This window comes from Impatiens glandulifera, chromosome 6 (genome assembly GCF_907164915.1).
Source record: "Impatiens glandulifera chromosome 6, dImpGla2.1, whole genome shotgun sequence".
NCBI classification, from domain to species: domain Eukaryota; kingdom Viridiplantae; phylum Streptophyta; class Magnoliopsida; order Ericales; family Balsaminaceae; genus Impatiens; species Impatiens glandulifera.
In genome coordinates this window covers 39,910,983-39,930,086 of record NC_061867.1, presented here as the reverse complement: position 1 = coordinate 39,930,086, position 19,104 = coordinate 39,910,983, and the positions used below count along the sequence as shown (strand labels likewise).

The following is a 19,104-nucleotide window of genomic DNA, read 5'->3' as shown; positions in this document are numbered from 1 at the left end:
TAATTTAGTTATATATAATTTTTTTTCTAAATCATTTCTCTATCAATAATTCTATATTCACAAAATATTAATATAAATTTGATTCTTTGCCACTTCCACCACTCGGTGGTTAATGCAATTGATTTGGAACATCAATTATTGAAATTGATTTGGAAGATCAAAAAAGTACTATTTTTTTTATTAATAATTCTAACTCGCAATTTGTTTTAAATATTTGTCTGAACTAGAAAAGAAATGAAATCATGCCATAATAACAATCGTTTCTCTCACCAAAATCATCCTTGAAGTTGACTGAAAGCTTATACATAAAAAGCAGATAGAGAGAGAGACTGAGAGAATTCCCACAAACCACTATTCCAAGCTCGCCCTACGACGAAGATGGAACAACAGCAGAAGAAGAAAGTTCTCCAAGTGTTCTGCATTGGAACAGCTGATACCAAGCTTGATGAGTTACAGTTCCTATCGGAGTCTGTTCGATCTAATCTCACCGCCTTTACCAATCCATCGTCTTCCTTCGAGGTACATCAAACTATCGCTTCTACTTATCCATGTTTGCTTAATAGCCGAACAGAATATCCGAATAATTGAACTTCCTGGAGTGATTTACTCAACCTAAGACTTTGAATTAGTTGGATCCATAATCATTTCACCATCTTTCATATTTTCCTTCATCAATTTTGATTATATTTGAGCCTTGGGGGTGAATACAGCGATTCTAGTTTCATTTGTTCTTTCAGGCTCTCATTGAATCAAGGTTCTTTGCATTGCATTTACATTTCAATTGCAACATTTAATAATACTGCCAATGTAATTCATTCATATGGAACTTCCTAATTCATGCTAATTGCCTTTGATCTTGCTCTTTTAGTGAACATTGATGCTAGATCATATCATACACTACCATTTTTTTTTGTCAAGTTTACATGATTTTTTGGGAATTGAGAGTTTTCTTATGGTTCTGTACTTGGCTAAGCATGGTAAAATACTTCTGTTTTGGTCAAAAGTTGACTCTCATGTTGGTAACCAAAATGACTCTACAGGTAGAATTGACGATTGTTGATGTTTCAACGGGTCCCAAGGAAATTGGAACCTCTGCCAATTTCAAACTTGTATCAAGGAGGGATGTGTTACGTTACTATTTTGAATTTCATAATATTGCGCCTATTGAGCTACCCGATGACAGAGGAAAAGCTATATCTATAATGAGTCAGGCAGTAGAGCAGTTCTTGCAGAAAGCCCACAAGGGTTGTTCTCTTGCTGGAGTTATTGGTCTGGGTGGAAGTGGAGGCACCTCTCTTTTATCATCTGCCTTCAGATCCCTTCCAATAGGAATGCCCAAGATCATTGTGTCAACAGTTGCGAGTGGTCAAACTGAACCATATGTAGGAACGTCAGATTTGATAATGATGCCATCTGTGGTTGATATTTGTGGTATTAATAGTGTTAGCAGAGTTGTTTTGTCCAATGCTGGAGCCTCTTTTGCTGGAATGGTTATTGGAAGGCTCAACAATTTGAGAAGCCTTTCTAACGGGGATGGCAGGCTTACAGTTGGTTTAACCATGTTTGGGGTGACAACTCCTTGTGTAAATTCTGTTAAAGAGAGATTGAATAGTGAAGGCTATGAAACACTGATTTTTCATGCTACGGGAGTGGGGGGTAGAGCTATGGAGGATCTTGTTGCTGGCGGATTTATACAGGTGGTGTAAATAAAGTCTTAATAGATTGTGAAGTGTCACAGTTATATGAATGTTTATACAACTTGGTTTATGTTTCTTGTTCAGGGTGTCTTGGACATCACCACAACAGAAGTGGCAGATCACATAGTTGGTGGAATCATGGCTTGTGACAGTTCACGCTTTAATGTCATCATAGAAAAGAAGATTCCTCTAGTCCTGAGTGTAGGAGCATTGGATATGGTGAATTTTGGTCCGGAAAGTTCAATTCCTTCTCATTTTAAACAAAGAAAAATTTATAAACACAATGAGCAGGTGTTTCCTTGCACTTATTTTATTTTATTTTTTATATGCTGCCTTTGTGAACAAAGAAAAGTTTTATTACTGAAAGTATGCTTACCGAACATAATAGATACCATCCTCTCTTTCTATTTTTCTTGTAATGTTGGACTAGTTAAAGGAGTTCGCAGATATATTTTCCCTTTTAGGCATTCATGTATATATTTGTCTTTCTAGGCATTCATGTATATTATATATATTTGACCTTTTTGATATAATCAGTGACATACCCTTCTATCAAAATAATTCTAATAAAATTCAGTGACAGCACTGTTGACCAGTGACATTCATCATGGTCTCATCTATTGGTCCTCCTTATATTGTTAGTTCTTGATGATTGTTTTTAATGGAAACAGGGTGAAATGAAGAAGAAGCTTTTATGTAGCTTCTTTTTCATGTTTTACTACATTTTCTAGCTCAATGGCATTTTTGTGGCAATGTTAATTGTAGTATACACTTCTGTTATGCCCCATTCATGATTTTTTAACCTTTTGTAGGTATCTTTGATGCGAACTACAGCTGAAGAAAACAAGAAATTTGCTAGCTTCATAGCTTCAAAAATCAATTGTTCATCGTCAAAAATATGTGTTTGCTTACCAGAAAAAGGAGTATCTGCTCTCGATGCTGAGGGAAAGCCATTTTCTGATCCTGAAGCTACTGGTACTCTAATTAACGAATTACAGAATCTTATCCAGACAAATGAAGATCGACAGGTTCTTTCATCATTCATATGCCATTGTACTTGCTGTTGAACATTCTGATTCACTAATCAACAATCTATGTGTTGGTAGGTAAAGCTGCTTCCCTATCATATAAATGATCCTGAGTTTTCCTGTGCACTGGTTGACTCATTTCTGGAGATATGTAAGACTTCCCAATGTTCTAGACCTGAACCTGAGATTTGTAAACCCAACCAGGGGTTTCATGAGGATTATGTTCCCATTAAAAAGTTTACAGAATATGGTGCAATTTCTTATAGCTTGAGCGACTTTCCTGATGCAAAACCAGGTTAATCTGCTTCTGTTGTTTTCTTTTTGTAGTTTTATCAAGAAGAGAGAAAAAAAAGATAATTTCTATATAGAATGTAATATTATTGTGATGTGGTACAATGAATGATAAAGAAATATATACAGTTTTCTATATAAAGAAATACATGCAGATAAAAAATGCTGCATTGGAAAACCAAAGGTCGTCTTGGAAGAAACAATGGAAACAAGTAAAATAGGGTTGTTATAGGCATTCTAGAGATGTCAAATATCTAGGCCTGCTAGTAGGTATGCTAGATATGTCAAATATCTACACAACTCCCCCTCACCTCAAGTTGGGTAGTACATGTTGTACATCCCTAACTTGTTGTGTAGATCATCGTAATTTATGTGTGGTAGAGCCTTTGTGAGAAAGTCGGCAACTTGTTGATTTGCTGGGATGTAAGAGAGATCCATATTACCGTTGACTTCATTCTTGGCTATGAAGTGACAATAAATTTCAATGTGTCATCAACTTGTTGTTTTGATGGGATGCAACAATTATTCTCGGCGCTGCTTTTTGTCATTACTGATTACTTTTCACTCCTCCATGTGACAAGGTTGCCCATCGCTTAACTAAGTACAGGATCCTAAATTCGCAATTTGTATCAGTGTACACAACAATGGCAGTGTCATTAAAATTTTGAAATAGAAGTTCTTTTTCCGTAGTGCCCTTGAGCTATTTCAAAATTCTGTACACAACACTCATGTGTTCTTCGAAGGATTTGTTCATAAATTATTTTACCACACTTACATAGAATTCAATGTCTGGTCGTGTATGTGATAGGTAGAGAAGTCTTCCAACAAGTCATTGGTATATCCCCTTGTCGTTGTATCTGATAGATAAACTGATTACCCATAGCTTTGACAGTTTCCATGATAGTTTATCATCTGGCCTTTTGTTTCTCAGGGTTGGGTTTTTCTGTCCAGGAAGGTTTCTTACATATATTTGTTCACTATTCATCACTTTCTTGTTAGAATTTAGAATTTTTGTTTTGTGACCCGGTTTTAGTCCCTGGAGGTTAGCATGACCTCCCACAGTCATGACACCCCTTTAATCAGAGCATTCTTAGGCTTTAGATTATTGGTTACTAGTAATTAAACACTTCGATATTGATATGATTTTGCTATGTTTAAGTTTAGGACACTCAAAAGCTCAAGTTTTTCTCTACAGAAACGTTGCAAAGAACAAGGATGATATTGCAACAACTGAAAGATGAAATACAGCAGGGGAAGCCCATCATTGGTGCAGGTGCAGGAACAGGAATATCTGCCAAGTTTGAGGAAGTTGGGGGTGTGGATCTGATAGTGCTGTACAACTCAGGGAGGTTCAGGATGGCTGGAAGAGGTTCCTTGGCAGGCTTATTACCTTTTGCAGATGCAAACGCAGTGGTCCTTGAGATGGCCAATGAGGTGCTTCCGGTAAGTGACAGTTGTTTACCCATTACACAACATTAGCGGTATAAACCTTTTTTGGGGTTCATAAAAAAATAGTACCACAATCAAGTATTTATGCTCCAAAGCAATTCAAAATCTTTAAGGTTTTATTTGTTACGAAACAATTAAAAACCTAAATTTACATGTATTGTATAGTTAAAATGGCATGACCTGGACTAATACATCTCAAATTATTCCTTCAACTATGGTATCACAGTCGGGGTTGTGAAAAACACCAAAAACCTAGGTAACAGAGCCACCGCAGTTATGAAAAACACCTAAAACATTGAAACTTTGTGGCCAATATGAAACCTGTTTTTTTTTTATATTTCTTATGTGAATCATGATTAATATCATCATTAAGATGATTGTGTGATTTGTTTGTACACATTAGATTGTTTTGTGTTTACCACAAAATGACATCTTAAAATAAGCCCATTAATTCTAGCAAGCAAAGAAGAACATGATACTAAAGCATAAATGCATGCAAAACTTCGGCTTGAACTATATGAGTAGTATCTTAGTTATGATATGTGCTATGAGCTACATAATTTTGTTTCTGTATCCGGAAGCAAATGAGAAACCAATAATTTTTTAATGTACTTGATTAGTTTGCCAACATAATCTCATCTAGATATGTTTCCGGATCCAAAGTTATTATTAACCTATTTGAATGTATTTGTTGTTAAAAGGCTAAATCATATTTTCCAGATCTAATTCTGATTATTAACCTATTTGAATGTATTTGTTGTTAAAGGCTAAATCATATTTTCCAGATCTAATTCTGACAGTAGAGACTAAATTTTAACTGATGCGTATTGTTAATTCAAATGTACAGGTGGTAAAGAGAGTACCTGTGCTCGCAGGAGTATGTGGAACTGACCCTTTCCGACGAATGGAGTACTTCCTAAAACAGTTGGAGTCAATTGGATTTTCAGGAGTGCAAAACTTTCCGACTGTAGGACTCTTTGATGGAAACTTCAGACAGAATCTTGAAGAGACAGGGATGGGATACGGGTATGCCTGAAATTAATATGCATACTTCAGCTATTTCTATATATATGCCTTCCAACTATTACTTTAACATTCAGCCTGGAGGTTGAGATGATTGGAAAAGCTCGTGAAATGGGCCTATTAACAACTCCATACGCTTTCAATCAAGATGAATCCATTGAAATGGCTAAAGCTGGTGCTGATATCATAGTGGCACACATGGGTCTTACAACATCAGGGTCTATTGGTGCTAAAACGGCTCTCTCTTTAGAGGGAAGTGTAGATTGTGTTCAGGCCATTGCTGATGCTGCCCATAGCATCAATCCGGCTGTCATTGTTCTGTGTCATGGAGGTACACTTTTGATCTCTCTCAATTCACCCAAAAATAGTTCTACCCAACAATTTCTTGATTTCTATTTTGACTTATTGAGCATATTTGAAAACTAGTAATTTGTCACCATCACGGTCTAATTGAAAAATCTGTTAAAATCAGAGATATAAAATTCTAAAGCATAAGTATTATTAATGAAAAACACTTGATTTAGAAACACAAGGCATAAACTAATTTTACTAACTTTCAGCAAGCCACTAATTAAATAACTGTAACTAACACGTGTGGACTTAATCAACTAATTGAAAATAAAACTAATCACTAATCCACGTCTATGACTTAATCTACCAACAAATCTAGAAGACACGTGTATTACTAACTAAATAATAAAATCAACTTTCTAATCTAACTTCCCCTAAACTGAAACATGTTTCTTTTTAGTTTATCTCATCATGTGAAAATAGTCCAACTAAATTTATTTTATTCTCTAATTAATTTTTATATATATTAGAAAAATTAGTTGAGATATTTTAGGGATTCTGATTTACCTTAATTGAGTAAATTAGAATAATATTGGTTGCTATATTTTAAGGATTCTGATTTATTATAGTTAAGGAAAATCGGTTCCTATATTTGTATGAATAGATATAACCTATTATGAGAATTATATGTCAAAATTACTACTTTTCTCTCTCTATTAACAAATTCTAAGCATCACCCTTGCACATTCCAAGTTGCTTTTGCAGACCTTCAAAAGCCTCCAGTTTCAAGGCTTTAGTTAAAACATCAGCCAATTGTTTTTCAGTAGCACTGTAGCACAACGAGTTAACTCAATTATTGCTTACAAATCAGAAGATATTAATATGTTTACTCTAACCTTCATTACACCATTCTTACAAATCACAAAGATAAAAGGAAATGATGGTTAATTATTAATAAATATATTAGATATTATTTATTTATTAAATAAAATAATATATATAATTAAAGGGGTTTAATTATATAATTAAGATTTAAAAAAAATATTATTTATTTATGAAATAAATAATATATAATTAAATAGTTTAATTATGGTGTTAAGATCTTAAAAAATATATATTATTTATTTATAAAATAAAATAATATATAATCAAAAGTTAACTAACTTATTTATATAATTAAGAAACCAAAACTTTTGAGATGAACAGAATGCTAAAAACAAGAAGAGAGAAAGAAACAGTTTGTGAAGTAATAGACAGAGAGTTGCACAATTACTTTTGAAGTAATTATGAAGTACAAGAAAGTATTGCGAGTAAAAGAAACCATCATCTTTCCAACTAAACAATGTTGATTGCTTCCCTTGTTTGTCCAGTTAATGACGAGATAATCTAACCGGGCTCGTGTGGACTGATTAGAGGAGCAACACGTAGGGCTCTCATCTCCATTGATACCACCAGATCTGATCTGGTTCACGCATCAACATGTATTTTCTATAACTACATTTTTTTTATCCTATCATATTAAGCATATAGATCCTGGGATTAGGTGTTAGATTTAAATATAAAATTCAGCTTAAAACCTAATAAATCACAACGATATTCTTTTATTAGGTTTTAAGCGGAACTTCATATCTAAATCTAACACCTAATCCCAGGATTTCTATATTTAATATGATAGGATAAAAAACTGTAGTTCATAGAAAATACATGTTGATACATGAAACGGTTCAGCATGTTGATGCGTGAACCAGGTCAGATCTGGTGGTATCGATGGAGATGAGAGTCCTCACATGTTGCTTCTTTAATCCGTCCACAAGAGTTAGTTGACACAAAAATATGTTGATTACTTGATTGTTGTGATTTATTAGGTTTGAAGCTGAATTTCATATTTAAATCTAACACTTAATTCTAGGATCTCTATACTTTATATGATAGGATAAAAGATTGTTGTTCATAGAAAATATCTGTTGATACGTGAAACAGGCCAGGCATGTTGATGTGTAAACGGGGTCAGATATGATGGTATCGATGGAGATGAGAGTCCCACGTGTTGCTCTTCTAATCAGTCCAGTAGATTGATTACTTTTTTCTGTGCTCAAAATTTTCTCCTGAAATATAATTCTCCTCATTAACTTGATCACTAACTTTCTAATAAGGATACTAACTTTCTCTCGTACTGCTGCCTCAATTACTTCATTAAGGTCAGTATCACATTCTTCACTTTCTTCATCTTCCCATTTAGTTGTGCATTTATTTCATCATCCTTTCAATCCAATTCCAGCCGTTGTTTTCTTCAAAAACCACAATCTTGTCTTATCACAATCTTTTTTGAGACAGGATCAAACAGTCTAAAAGCCTTTTAACGTGATTTGTAAGCTTTTGTCTTTTCTGGTATATGTATTCTTTTCTGGTATATGTATATATGCAATGCATCCAAAAATCTTAAAGTAACTTACCGATGGTGTGACACCATTCAGTGGTGAGATTTATGTTCATTATATGTACACTCCACTGGAGCTTCTGACCAGTATTCTCTAGGGACCCTTCTCCGATAGTATGCTTATATCAGAATTCATTATTGTTATGTTTATTCTCCCCGAAATTCCATATATGTTCTTAATATGTCCTTCATGTCGAGAAAATCGCACAAATAACATAACACTTATCTAAAAGTTAGAGATTGAGGATAAATAAATGAACACAAGATATAGCGAGGTTCGGCCAACAAATGCTTACATTTTTTTATATTAGATCATTGTGCACAAATATATATTTTCCTTATCATGATTAAAAGACCATCTGAGTGTGGTTTCTCTATATGTTTGTCGCTTTTTAAGAGGAATCTCTAATAATTCTTGAACCTGTGGGCAGGTCCCATTTCTGGTCCAAAAGAGGCGGAATTCGTGCTGAAGAGAACAAAGGGAGTTCATGGGTTTTATGGTGCATCAAGCTTGGAAAGGCTTCCAGTTGAACATGCTATAACATCTACTGTCCAGCAGTATAAATCCATTCCAATGAAGTAACAACATTCAGCATAGTCATGTGGTGAGAATACATATTTCTTCTTTGAAGTCACTTTCCAGAGCAAAAATTCATAGTAGAAATAACAAAAACTAATTTTCCATCTTTTAAAATTATAATTCTAACGGAATTTACATATTTAAGTTTCAATTTCAATCTTTATCACTTCGGAATTGCAATTCTATGATTTCTCTAAACATAATAATTGAATTAGAATTGGTACACATTCAAAGCTAGCTAGCCTTTTGTTTATGTTTTTTTTCTGAATTATTGTCTTCTAAATTTGAGTGCAGTTATATTATTAAAAACTGTAATAGATGCTGTAACCAAATTGACATCGTACTGAAAAAATATCTACAGATTTGTAAGAGTTTCATAATACATTGCACCATTTCTTCATGCAAAAACATGTCATCCTCAGTTCTGGTGTTGCTTTTACTTTTAGGTATAAAGAAACATTACTTCTGTACCTGAGGGTGGAGAACTTGCACGGTCAGATCATTCATTTCATTGTGTGTTTTTTCTCATTTTGAATGACAAGTTTTGTTCTAGTTCTCATGAGTTTGTAATAATAAATGCTCAATTTTTATAATTGGTGATTAAGAGACTAAATGTCTTAAAATCGAATTTAAAATGTCTAAAGTTGAGTTGAAGTTATAATGACGGTAGGATTAACTTAAATAATAATAATTGCACAAATTTGCAATAAAACATGTAATAAAAGAAAATTGTCAAATTATTTACTATTTTTACATGAAGTTTAGTATAGGGGTGTAAATGAGTCGAGTCGTTTATGGGTCGTAAAGTTTGATTCGAGTTCGGTCAAAATCGAATTCAAGTCGAGCTCGAGCTAGTTCGTTTAAGATCCGAACTTAGGTGAGACATTTTTAATGGCTCGTCGAGCTTTTTCGAGCCTAATCTTATAAAAAAAAATTTATTATATTTTACTTTTCAATCAAAATTTGAAACATACTTATAAAGTTTATTGTTTATGGGCTCTTCAAAATTCAATCCTCCTACATAATCTTATTTTTTATCTTCTTTTCCAACACAACACATCAGCAGCAACAAACAACGCCACTTTTTTTTCTTAGAACTCTCGACTTTCATTTGCATCTCACTCTACATTCCACACAATAATAAAGATGACTCCTGACTTTCACAACCATTTTGCAAGAAGACTCTAGAGCCCATTGTTAACATTCAAAATTTAGATGAAATTGATATATTTTGTGTTTGATTATATTACTCGTATGTTTGTTTTGATTTCATTTATTTATATCTTTTGGATTAATATATGTCTATGGAAGAGACATCAATTCAACTTAATATAAATATTGGTGTAATATAAATATTGGTGTAGTTGAAAGTAATAAGGTTATTCCTAACTACAACTAACACAAGAAAATGATGAAGAAAAAGAGGATAAGAGGTTCCAAACAAAGAAAAGAAAAAAAAAATCAGAAGTTTGGAAGGATTTTGACATATTTGAGGGATCAAATAAAATAAAATGTAATTTTGTCACTCCCTTTTTACATTGAGTAAGTTAGGAGCTACATCAAATCTTTTTATGTATCGAAAAAATTGTGTAAGGAGAAAATTTTATTTGCGAGAAACTGAGCAACAGACAAAGTTGAATTTTATGCCCGTAGATGCAACTATGTTCTCTCTTTGCATTCTGAAAGTTTGACATGGAACAAATGAGGGAGGAAGTTGTTCATTGGATAATGATGCGTGAACATCCATTTACAATTTTTGAGGAAGAGGGGTTCAATTTAATGTAGAGGCGAGAATGCTGGAAAGACATGTAAAGAATATTGTATTAAAATCTACGAGATAGAGAAAAAGAGGTTGAAAACAAAATTTTGAGTGCGTTGAAAAAAGTAAGTTTGACAATTAATTGTTGGAAATCAAATACTCAAGAGATTGAATAGATGGTCGCCATTGTATTGATTCTTATTGGAATTTAAAGAAAAGAGTTTTAAGTTTTATAAATATTCCACCACCACGAGGAGGTCTTCAAATATCTGAAGCTATTTTAAAATGCGTGAAAGATTTGTACATTGAGAATAAGGTTTTACAATTATAGTGGATAATGCTCCAAGTAATGATTTGGCTATTTAGATACCTTCATATATCAATTTTCTTGATCGCTGATTCATGTATCGAATAGTTGAATCATTACTTGAAGTATTATCCAATGTAATTGTAAAAACCTTATTCCCAATGTCCAATCTTTTATACATTTGAAAATAGCGTCAGAAATTTGAAGACCTTCTCGTGGTAGTGGAATATTTATAAAACTTAAAAAAAAAATCTGCAAATTCGAATAAGAATCAATTCAATGGCCAGTGACGACCATGTACTCAATCTTTTGAGTATTTGATTTTCAACAATCATCGTCAAACTTACTTTTTCAACGCACTCAGGACTTTTTTTCAACATTTTTTTCTCTATCTTATAGATTTTCATACAATCTGTTTTACATGTTCTATTAATTGTTTGTCATTCGCATTTCTCGCCTCTACATTAATTGAACCCGAAATTGTAAATAAATGTTCATGGATCATGATCCAATGACCAACTTCCTCCCTCATTTGTTCCATGTCAAACTTTCCAGAATGCAAATAGAGAACAGACGGTGAAATTACATCTACGGGCATAAAATTCAACTTTGTTTATTGCTCAGTTTCTCGCAAATAAATTTTTCTCCTTACACAATATTTTCGATGCCTCAAAAGACTTGACGTAGCTCCTGACTTACTCTATATATAAAGGGATTGACAATATTTGCATTTTATTTGATTCCTCTAATATGTCAAAATCATTCCAAACTTCTGATGTTTTTTTCCTTTCCTTTATTTGAAACTTCTCATCCTCTTTTTTTTCCGTCATATTTCTTGTGTTTGTTGTAGTTAGGAATAACATTATTACTTTCAACTACACCAATATTTGATGTCTCATTTATAGATATATATTAATCTTGATTTAAAGATAAATAAATAAAATCAAAACAAAATATACCAATTTTAGTTTGAAACTTCAAATTAGACAAAAGATAAAAAAAAATATATTATTTGCAAACCCTCAAATAATAACTATAGATTAAACATCTAGATTTTGAATGTTCAATTTTTTTTCTCAGTTTTTCTAGAAGGAAGTTGCATGGGCTAAAACTAATTTTCTAACTGAACATGTGATAATCCGCCCATCAACTTTCAGAAATTGAAATATAAAAGAAAGCAAATGTATTGATCACTAAGGGAAGTAGAGAATTCGATTGCTAATTCATTGTGCTGAAGTAGACCCAAACAAGAGATGACAATGTGTACCTGAAACATGATACCCAAGGGGACATAATTAAAAATGAGTAATTCAAATTGGTTTGAAGTAAAAATGAAATAACAGCATGGGTAGTAATTGATAACGGGTCCAAAATCTATACGAGATTCAATATAAATATAAATATAAATATAAATATAAATATAAATATAAATATAAATATATATATATATATATATATATATATATATATATATATATATATATATATATATATATAAATACCAATTGAACCGTCCCTAAGTCTAAATCCCTAAATCTAAATTACTATAAAATACCAAAAACTGTCACATAAGCGGAAGCTAAAAAGGTGGATTCATCATTTAAAGAAATGTTTTACAAACATAGACACTTGAAGCCAAAAAATACTATAAAAAATATTTGGTCCGGCAGTTTTGAAACATTACAAAGTACTTAGGAAAGAACATAGTCTAAGTACTTTGTAATGTTTCAAAACTGTTGGACCTTTTTTTAGTAAAGAACAGAATGTTTTATGGTATCTTTTGGCATCAAATGCCTATGTTTGTAAAACATGTCTTTAAATGATGAATCCACCTTTGTAGCTTCTATTACGTGACAATTTCTGGTATTTTATATGTTCAAGCATGCTTAGGTTCCATCATCTTAAAACTTTTTTATTCTCTCACATCTTCTCGAAATCTAAATTTATTTTTCTTTGTTCTTATTTTAAGACAAGATTTAAGAAAAAAAGAGATACTGGTTGTGGACGGATAACTATATATATTAAAAACAAGTACGAATTGGGTTGTAACCAGCGAAGATAGTGTACCTTCAACAATCATCGAAGCCCTCCTAAGGAGCGTTAAGTCGACGCCTCTATTATATATTTCTAGATAATTATAACTTGGTTCAAAAAAATATTCAATTTTGTTATTAATATATATTATCTATAGTTAATTTTGTATCAAATATACAATTTATAAAAATACTATTTTTAACCAAACATAGTTAACTTTCTTATTTCTCCAAGTGCCGCTTTCATATGAAAATAGTTTTGACATGCTAACATAGGAGAAAATCTATTAAAAAAAAGTTACCAAAAAAATATAATTTTGTGTTTCTCAGCCAAATCCAGAATGAGAGGTGTTCCCAAATGAAGGTCTCTCTCTATATATAGTGAAGAAAGGAAACTCACAGTAGTTAGATAGCTGCATGTCAACTAAAGGCACTTGGTTTTTACATCAATGTCTTGGCTGTGAAGATTCATTCCTACTTCTTGTCTGGTCTGGCTTCGATTTTGTGAACCAAGTGGTGTACAAAAACTGCTTATGCGGTCCAACGTGGTTGCATATCAATCTCAGTTTCTGCCTCTCCCGCATCCATCTAACTACTGTTTTCATATGGCTCTTGCTTGTCACCCCTGTACCACCAACTTCCTGTTCAATAATTTTAAAAAAATCAAAATCTAGAAAGGGCTCAAAACTCTGTTTCTATCTATTTACTATAACTATTCACAGTCATATCCTAACTCCACCCGATGGCAATACATTTCTAATAAGACCTCATTTGTAAACATTTTTCATTCATGTTAATGTGATTCAAATACATAAAGAAACTAAATTTAGTGAGGGCCAGGTAAAAATATTTATCCACGAATAGAAACATATTTAAAAATTGTTTTGAAATGTCATATCTTGGACTTCTTAACTCTTTAACATGTTCAATATGGAGCAATCTAAAATTGGCGCAAACATGACCAACTAGAAATCTTGATAGATTTATAAATAGTTCATGAAGGAAACAAGTTACCATTACGCGTTGCCATGTGTCAGCAATGGTAAGAGGACCATGCTCCTTCAAGATATCAAAAACAGCTCTAGTAATTGTTTGATTCTGCTCTGGTGGTGTTTTTAGCTCAATTGGTTTCATTTTTGGCTTGGGCTTCTTTGCCATACACCTAATTGCAGTGAAAAACATGATGAACCTTCTTACACAACAATACAATTCGTTGCACAACACTCCTTTGTACAATAGAAGGATCTCTAATGTTTTACCTGTTAAGAACATGTCAGCATATGTTAACTGTTTTACCTGTAAAGTCACGAGAAACAAATGGAAGAAAATGTATGTTTCGTCTTCTTTTTGAATATAATTTGGGCAGTAAATGCAATAATATGCATTTTTTTTAAAATGAAAAAGAAATCCGGGCCTATTTGTTATCAATTTTTATGATCCTGATCGTGAACCGAAAATATCTACATTTGTATGTTTACCAAAATTCACAATGATATAGAAAATAATATGGAATTTGGGATCATGATACATACAATAATCTTTATACCACATGAAGCCAAAAAACACACAATAATCTAGATCATAATACCAAAAAAAAAAATTATACCAAATGAAGCAAAAGATCACACTATAATCCGACATGATGTGGAAAATAATCTTCTACCAAATGAAAACAAAAAGAAGCCATTTATTAATGAGATTGTAACAAAGTAGTCAAATAGGCTCAATATAAAGCATAAGCTTGCAACAGAATCTTTAAACTGTGAACATAAATTTCCTAAGTACATTACATAATTTCATTGTAACCATCTTTTTTTATGATAGATAAGATAATCTCCATGTCATTCACATTCATTTGGCATCCAAAAGTTTCATTATAAACATCCTTTGGATGGAACTTCAGAAAGACACAACAGCCCACTGAAATAAAAAGAATATTATGGAACATGGTTAATGTAGGTTTGAATGAGGAAATTATTCCTTACGATTATCCACATTATGGGTAACACATATATATACAAATATCAGACATGAGTCAATCTAATGATCAAATCAGGATTTCTATATAAAATCCTGAGAAAAAAAGGATACAACTAGGCAATAGATGTGATACAGAATTTTTAAGAAGATTAGCTTCAAAAGGTTCTCTCTTGTAGCAATTGGAATAAAACTAATTAACAGTTCGGATCTGGTTATGGAATAATCTAGTTATGTATGCCTCATTGTTTCGTCCACTGATGAACATCAACATCGACTGAGACCCCTTGTGGTAGTTGTGGCAATTGTTTGTGGAGGTGAAAAGTATGAGATTGCTTTTCTGAGGGAAGATCAATGGGAATGTGAAAATTAGGATTGGTCGTTTAATGAGAAGAACCACAGGGCTAGGAGACAACTCAACAGAGACAGTTACCGACGCTAAAAGGGAGTCAACGAAGAACAAAAACAAATTTTAGAGAAAAGAAACATTAAGATTTCTCTAATACCATATAATATTGAATGAGGAAAATATTATGTGTGCTTAGGTTACACCTAGGTATTCCAATATTATACTTGATTTCCCTAATCAAGATGTAATTGGATTTCTGATTTATTCTAATATATCTAGAAAATAAAATTACTGATACAATTAAACCTAGATTGATTGTGAAGGCTTAATAATGGCAACTAGAAAAGGCATGGTAAAACTCATGGCATCCAACTAAAAGGAGAAAAAGAACTACAAATTACAAGACTAACTTAATCACACTATTGTGACTATGGGAGGTAAAACTATGAAATATAATCTGGTCAAAAGACAGATAAGATAAGTAGGCAATCACAAATTTTCAGCTATTTTTTCTATGGCTTGATCATGTAAATCAAGGGCTGAATATGTATGTACCCAGTAGGAAGAAACTAGTTCTCCTAAGCTGACTAGCCCCCATAGATAAGTAGAAGGATACAATTAAGCTAGGTGTTAGATGTTATAAAGAATTCCATTAAGGGATAGAAAATAACTCTTAAGAAAGAAGAAGAAGAAATCCCAAAGAAGAAAAACAACTTCTACCCATTACAAACTACTATTTTGTACTACTTCATATTAAGTACTATCTGCTAAATAATTGTTAATAACTACTAATAATTGAACTAACTATTGACTGCCTTTTACTATCTAATACAAATCATAACAATATGTTCTCCTTCAACTTAGCCTTTAGTGGTCTCGACCCATATTGTTTCCTTGAGCATCCTGACTTCATATACTTTGTGAAGCATATCCGACAATGGACAATAGGACACATATATAAGCATTACTACATGAGGAAAGGATTTTTACAATCAATCTTTTAAGTTTCAGTGTACCATTTGCCACTAGACAATCTTTGTACATGTCTATACTTCCATTTGTCTTCTGCTTAACTAACAATATCAACTTATAACCCAATATTTCCTTAATTGGTGGTAGCTCTGATACTATCCATGTGCCAATATTCATGAAATTTTAAAGCTTCATAAATAGAGTTAGAATTCCGATCTTGTCTATTGAGGTCACAAACACTTTAAATTGTGGCGATGTAGCAAGGATGTGATACATTTTCCTTGAGCAAAGGGCCGATTCAATGTAGGATAAAATAGTAGACTGGATTTCTTAGTTTTTCCTTGTTTCATAAACTTACACAGCATAGTGAAGTTTTGGATAGACATTTGAATGGTCAAAAGACAGATAAATAGGTAAACAAAACTTCTCAACTATTTTCTACTATGTCTTGATCATGTAAATCAAGGCGTGACAAACTAGGTTCTTGAAATCTTCAACCTTCATCTTTCCTCAACCATCAAAAAGTCTCTTAATGAGTAGAGAGTTGAAACCATAGAGAAAACTGAAATATAGTTTGAAGATCAATTCCTAAATGTGTTCTTACCACATAATTGCTCGACACATACAAATAACTTCACAACTGTTTTCCAGGATCTAAAGCCAGCCAATCTTAGTCTGCATATATAATTTGATCCTACCATCATGATACTACTGAATATGATGAAGACAGGATTCTACCAATGTTATATACAAATTTGTACTTTAATGTAACAATGTTAACTAACAATAGGAGACTTCAGAAAGACTAGGACGCCCATGATAAATTATAACTTCCAGCCTATTCACATGTCTCAAATTTGCTTTTAATCCCACAACGAAATGTCTTTCTGTTAGCACAATCCAAATGAAACCCAGTTGAATATATGAAAAAAAATGATATCTTGAAATAATTCATCACAAAATACATGAAAAAACAAGTAATTGGATAGGGATGTACTCGGGCTCTACTTCAGAAGCAGCAGTGAGAGTGGCAGCTTGGGCAATAAAATGATGGAGGTTTTTGATTTCTGGATTCTTCGATTGAAAGCGGCGGAGATGAGAGAAGCTTCTGAAGGATTCCAAAGAAAAGGTCCGGCTGAGAGGACGCTGCTGCTGCGCACGAAGACAGAAGCGGTAGGAGCTGGAATGGGGATTCTTTGATGGATCACTTATTTGGTCTCAAAATGTTCCAATCACTTTAAAATGAATCCACTAATTCATTTCAGTGTGATGAATGTCAATTTACACCCTTTATATTTTCTCATATCAATTACTCATCCTCCAAATTGTTCTCACTAGGTTCAGCATTTCACGGGTTTATCCAAATCCCATCCAAAACTCGACTATTAGAGTTTAGGGTTTGGTTTAGGATATAGGATTTGAATTGTTTGAATTTAGATTTTGGGTTGGGTTTGAGTAATATAATAGGATTTGGGTTTGGTATTTAGTATAAAAATGTAATATAGATAATTTGATAAATAAAAATATTTCTAGTCTAATAGTTAATTTAACTACTATAAATTCATCCTATAAATTCATAGGTTTGAGTTTGATCCTTTAGGCATGTAATCCTTCCAAAGAAAGATTTTTAGTTATTATAATTAAAAAATAAAAAAATAAAAATTTTAACTATATAAAAAAAAAATTACAGTGTGTTCAAAACAATTCTTAAGGTAAAAAATATACTCAACGTGTACTAACCATTCAAGAACAAGTTAGTAAGATGAACACATGTTAAATATATTAAACAGGTTAAATACTTATTAACTAGATAAGAACATGTTAAATGGGTCATATGTATTAAGTGGATAAAAAAACGTGTCAATCATGTATTAGAATTTAAAGGGACATTTATATATTTAAATGAATATATATGATCATTGATTATAATAAGTCAATAAGTGATCTAAAGATGTTTGGGATTTGACTTAAGAACGTTATTGTTATGAATGTTAAATTGTGGATATCTTGCGGTATTTCTAATTTGATGAGGGGTCAAATTAGAAATTAGCGTAATGAGGCAGATATGACGGTTATGGTCCTCAAAAGACGGAAGAAATTATAAAAAGGAGATTGGTTGATAAAAAATAAGAACGAGCTTATTTTTATCATACACTCTCTTTCTTTCTCTGAATCCCCATCATCGTAGAAATAAGGCTAAAGGATTTATGCCCTTTTGGAAGACCATCTCATCTAATCATGTCTAAGAATTCATCTCATCTAATCATGTCTAAGAATTCAGGTATATATATTAAGCTTTTATCTTTCATATTTGAGGAACAAGAACGAAGATTTAGGGTATTATATTTATGATTTAAGTTTATTATGGAATTATTTTAATTAATTCCAATAATTGGTATCAGAGCCGAACTTGTTCTTTGAATTAGAAAGCCTTATTCTTATACATGAATTATGAATTTAGGGAAACTTGTTCTTGTCATGAATTTAAAGGAAAATAAATCATCGGTTTCATAATTTTGAAGTTTGTTGTATAGAGAAACCTAATTAGTAAACCCTAAATTGAAGTTAAAAAAATAATTTTTTTTAAGAAATAATATTATTTCAATTCCTATTCTAAAGGAAATAATTTTATTTCATTATCTTTTATTAAAAAAAAGAAAATTCGATAAAATATTTTTTTGGTAAATAATATTATTTCAAAAAATAATATTATTATAATTACTTTAATTTTATTTTAACACAATTATTTCATTACAATAAAATCAAAATAATTATATAATATTATTTCCTAATAATCCTCAATAATAATATTATTTTCACAAAAATAAAATATTTTACCGAATTTTAATAAATAAAATTATTTTCTTTAAAATAAAATAGGAATTGAAATAATATTATTTTCCAAAAAAAT

The 19,104-nt window shown here is 31.9% G+C and overlaps 2 protein-coding genes across 4 annotated transcripts; one reads left to right on the top strand and one right to left on the bottom strand.

Moving 5' to 3' along the window:
- The first annotated feature begins 251 nt into the window (after positions 1–251).
- LOC124941362 (toMV susceptible protein tm-1(GCR26)) lies at positions 252–9,464 on the top strand. The gene is made up of 10 exons (XM_047481673.1): positions 252–519; positions 1,041–1,697; positions 1,782–1,988; positions 2,510–2,725; positions 2,804–3,020; positions 4,212–4,459; positions 5,313–5,491; positions 5,566–5,819; positions 8,648–8,821; positions 9,243–9,464. The coding sequence occupies exons 1-9, from the start codon at positions 379–381 to the stop codon at positions 8,797–8,799; spliced, it is 2,271 nt and encodes a 756-aa protein (XP_047337629.1). The 5' UTR covers positions 252–378; the 3' UTR covers positions 8,800–8,821; positions 9,243–9,464.
- Positions 9,465–11,940: 2,476 nt separating this feature from the next.
- Positions 11,941–17,571, bottom strand: LOC124942138. 3 transcript variants are annotated; one of them, XR_007099657.1, is made up of 5 exons: positions 17,191–17,571; positions 13,910–14,154; positions 13,296–13,536; positions 12,930–12,989; positions 11,941–12,129 (listed from the first exon to the last, which is right to left on the bottom strand). XR_007099657.1 is itself a non-coding variant. In XM_047482567.1 (4 exons), exons 2-3 carry the CDS (start codon positions 14,075–14,077, stop codon positions 13,342–13,344), a joined length of 363 nt encoding a protein of 120 aa, XP_047338523.1. In that variant the 5' UTR covers positions 14,078–14,154; positions 17,191–17,570; the 3' UTR covers positions 11,943–12,129; positions 13,296–13,341. The 3 variants fall into 3 exon arrangements, 2 of the variants coding, with proteins under 2 accessions (XP_047338523.1, XP_047338522.1); XM_047482567.1 differs by lacking the exon at positions 12,930–12,989 and having other exon boundaries at positions 11,943–12,129; positions 17,191–17,570; XM_047482566.1 differs by lacking the exons at positions 11,941–12,129; positions 12,930–12,989 and having other exon boundaries at positions 13,247–13,536; positions 17,191–17,570.
- Between the last annotated feature and the right edge of the window lie 1,533 nt (positions 17,572–19,104).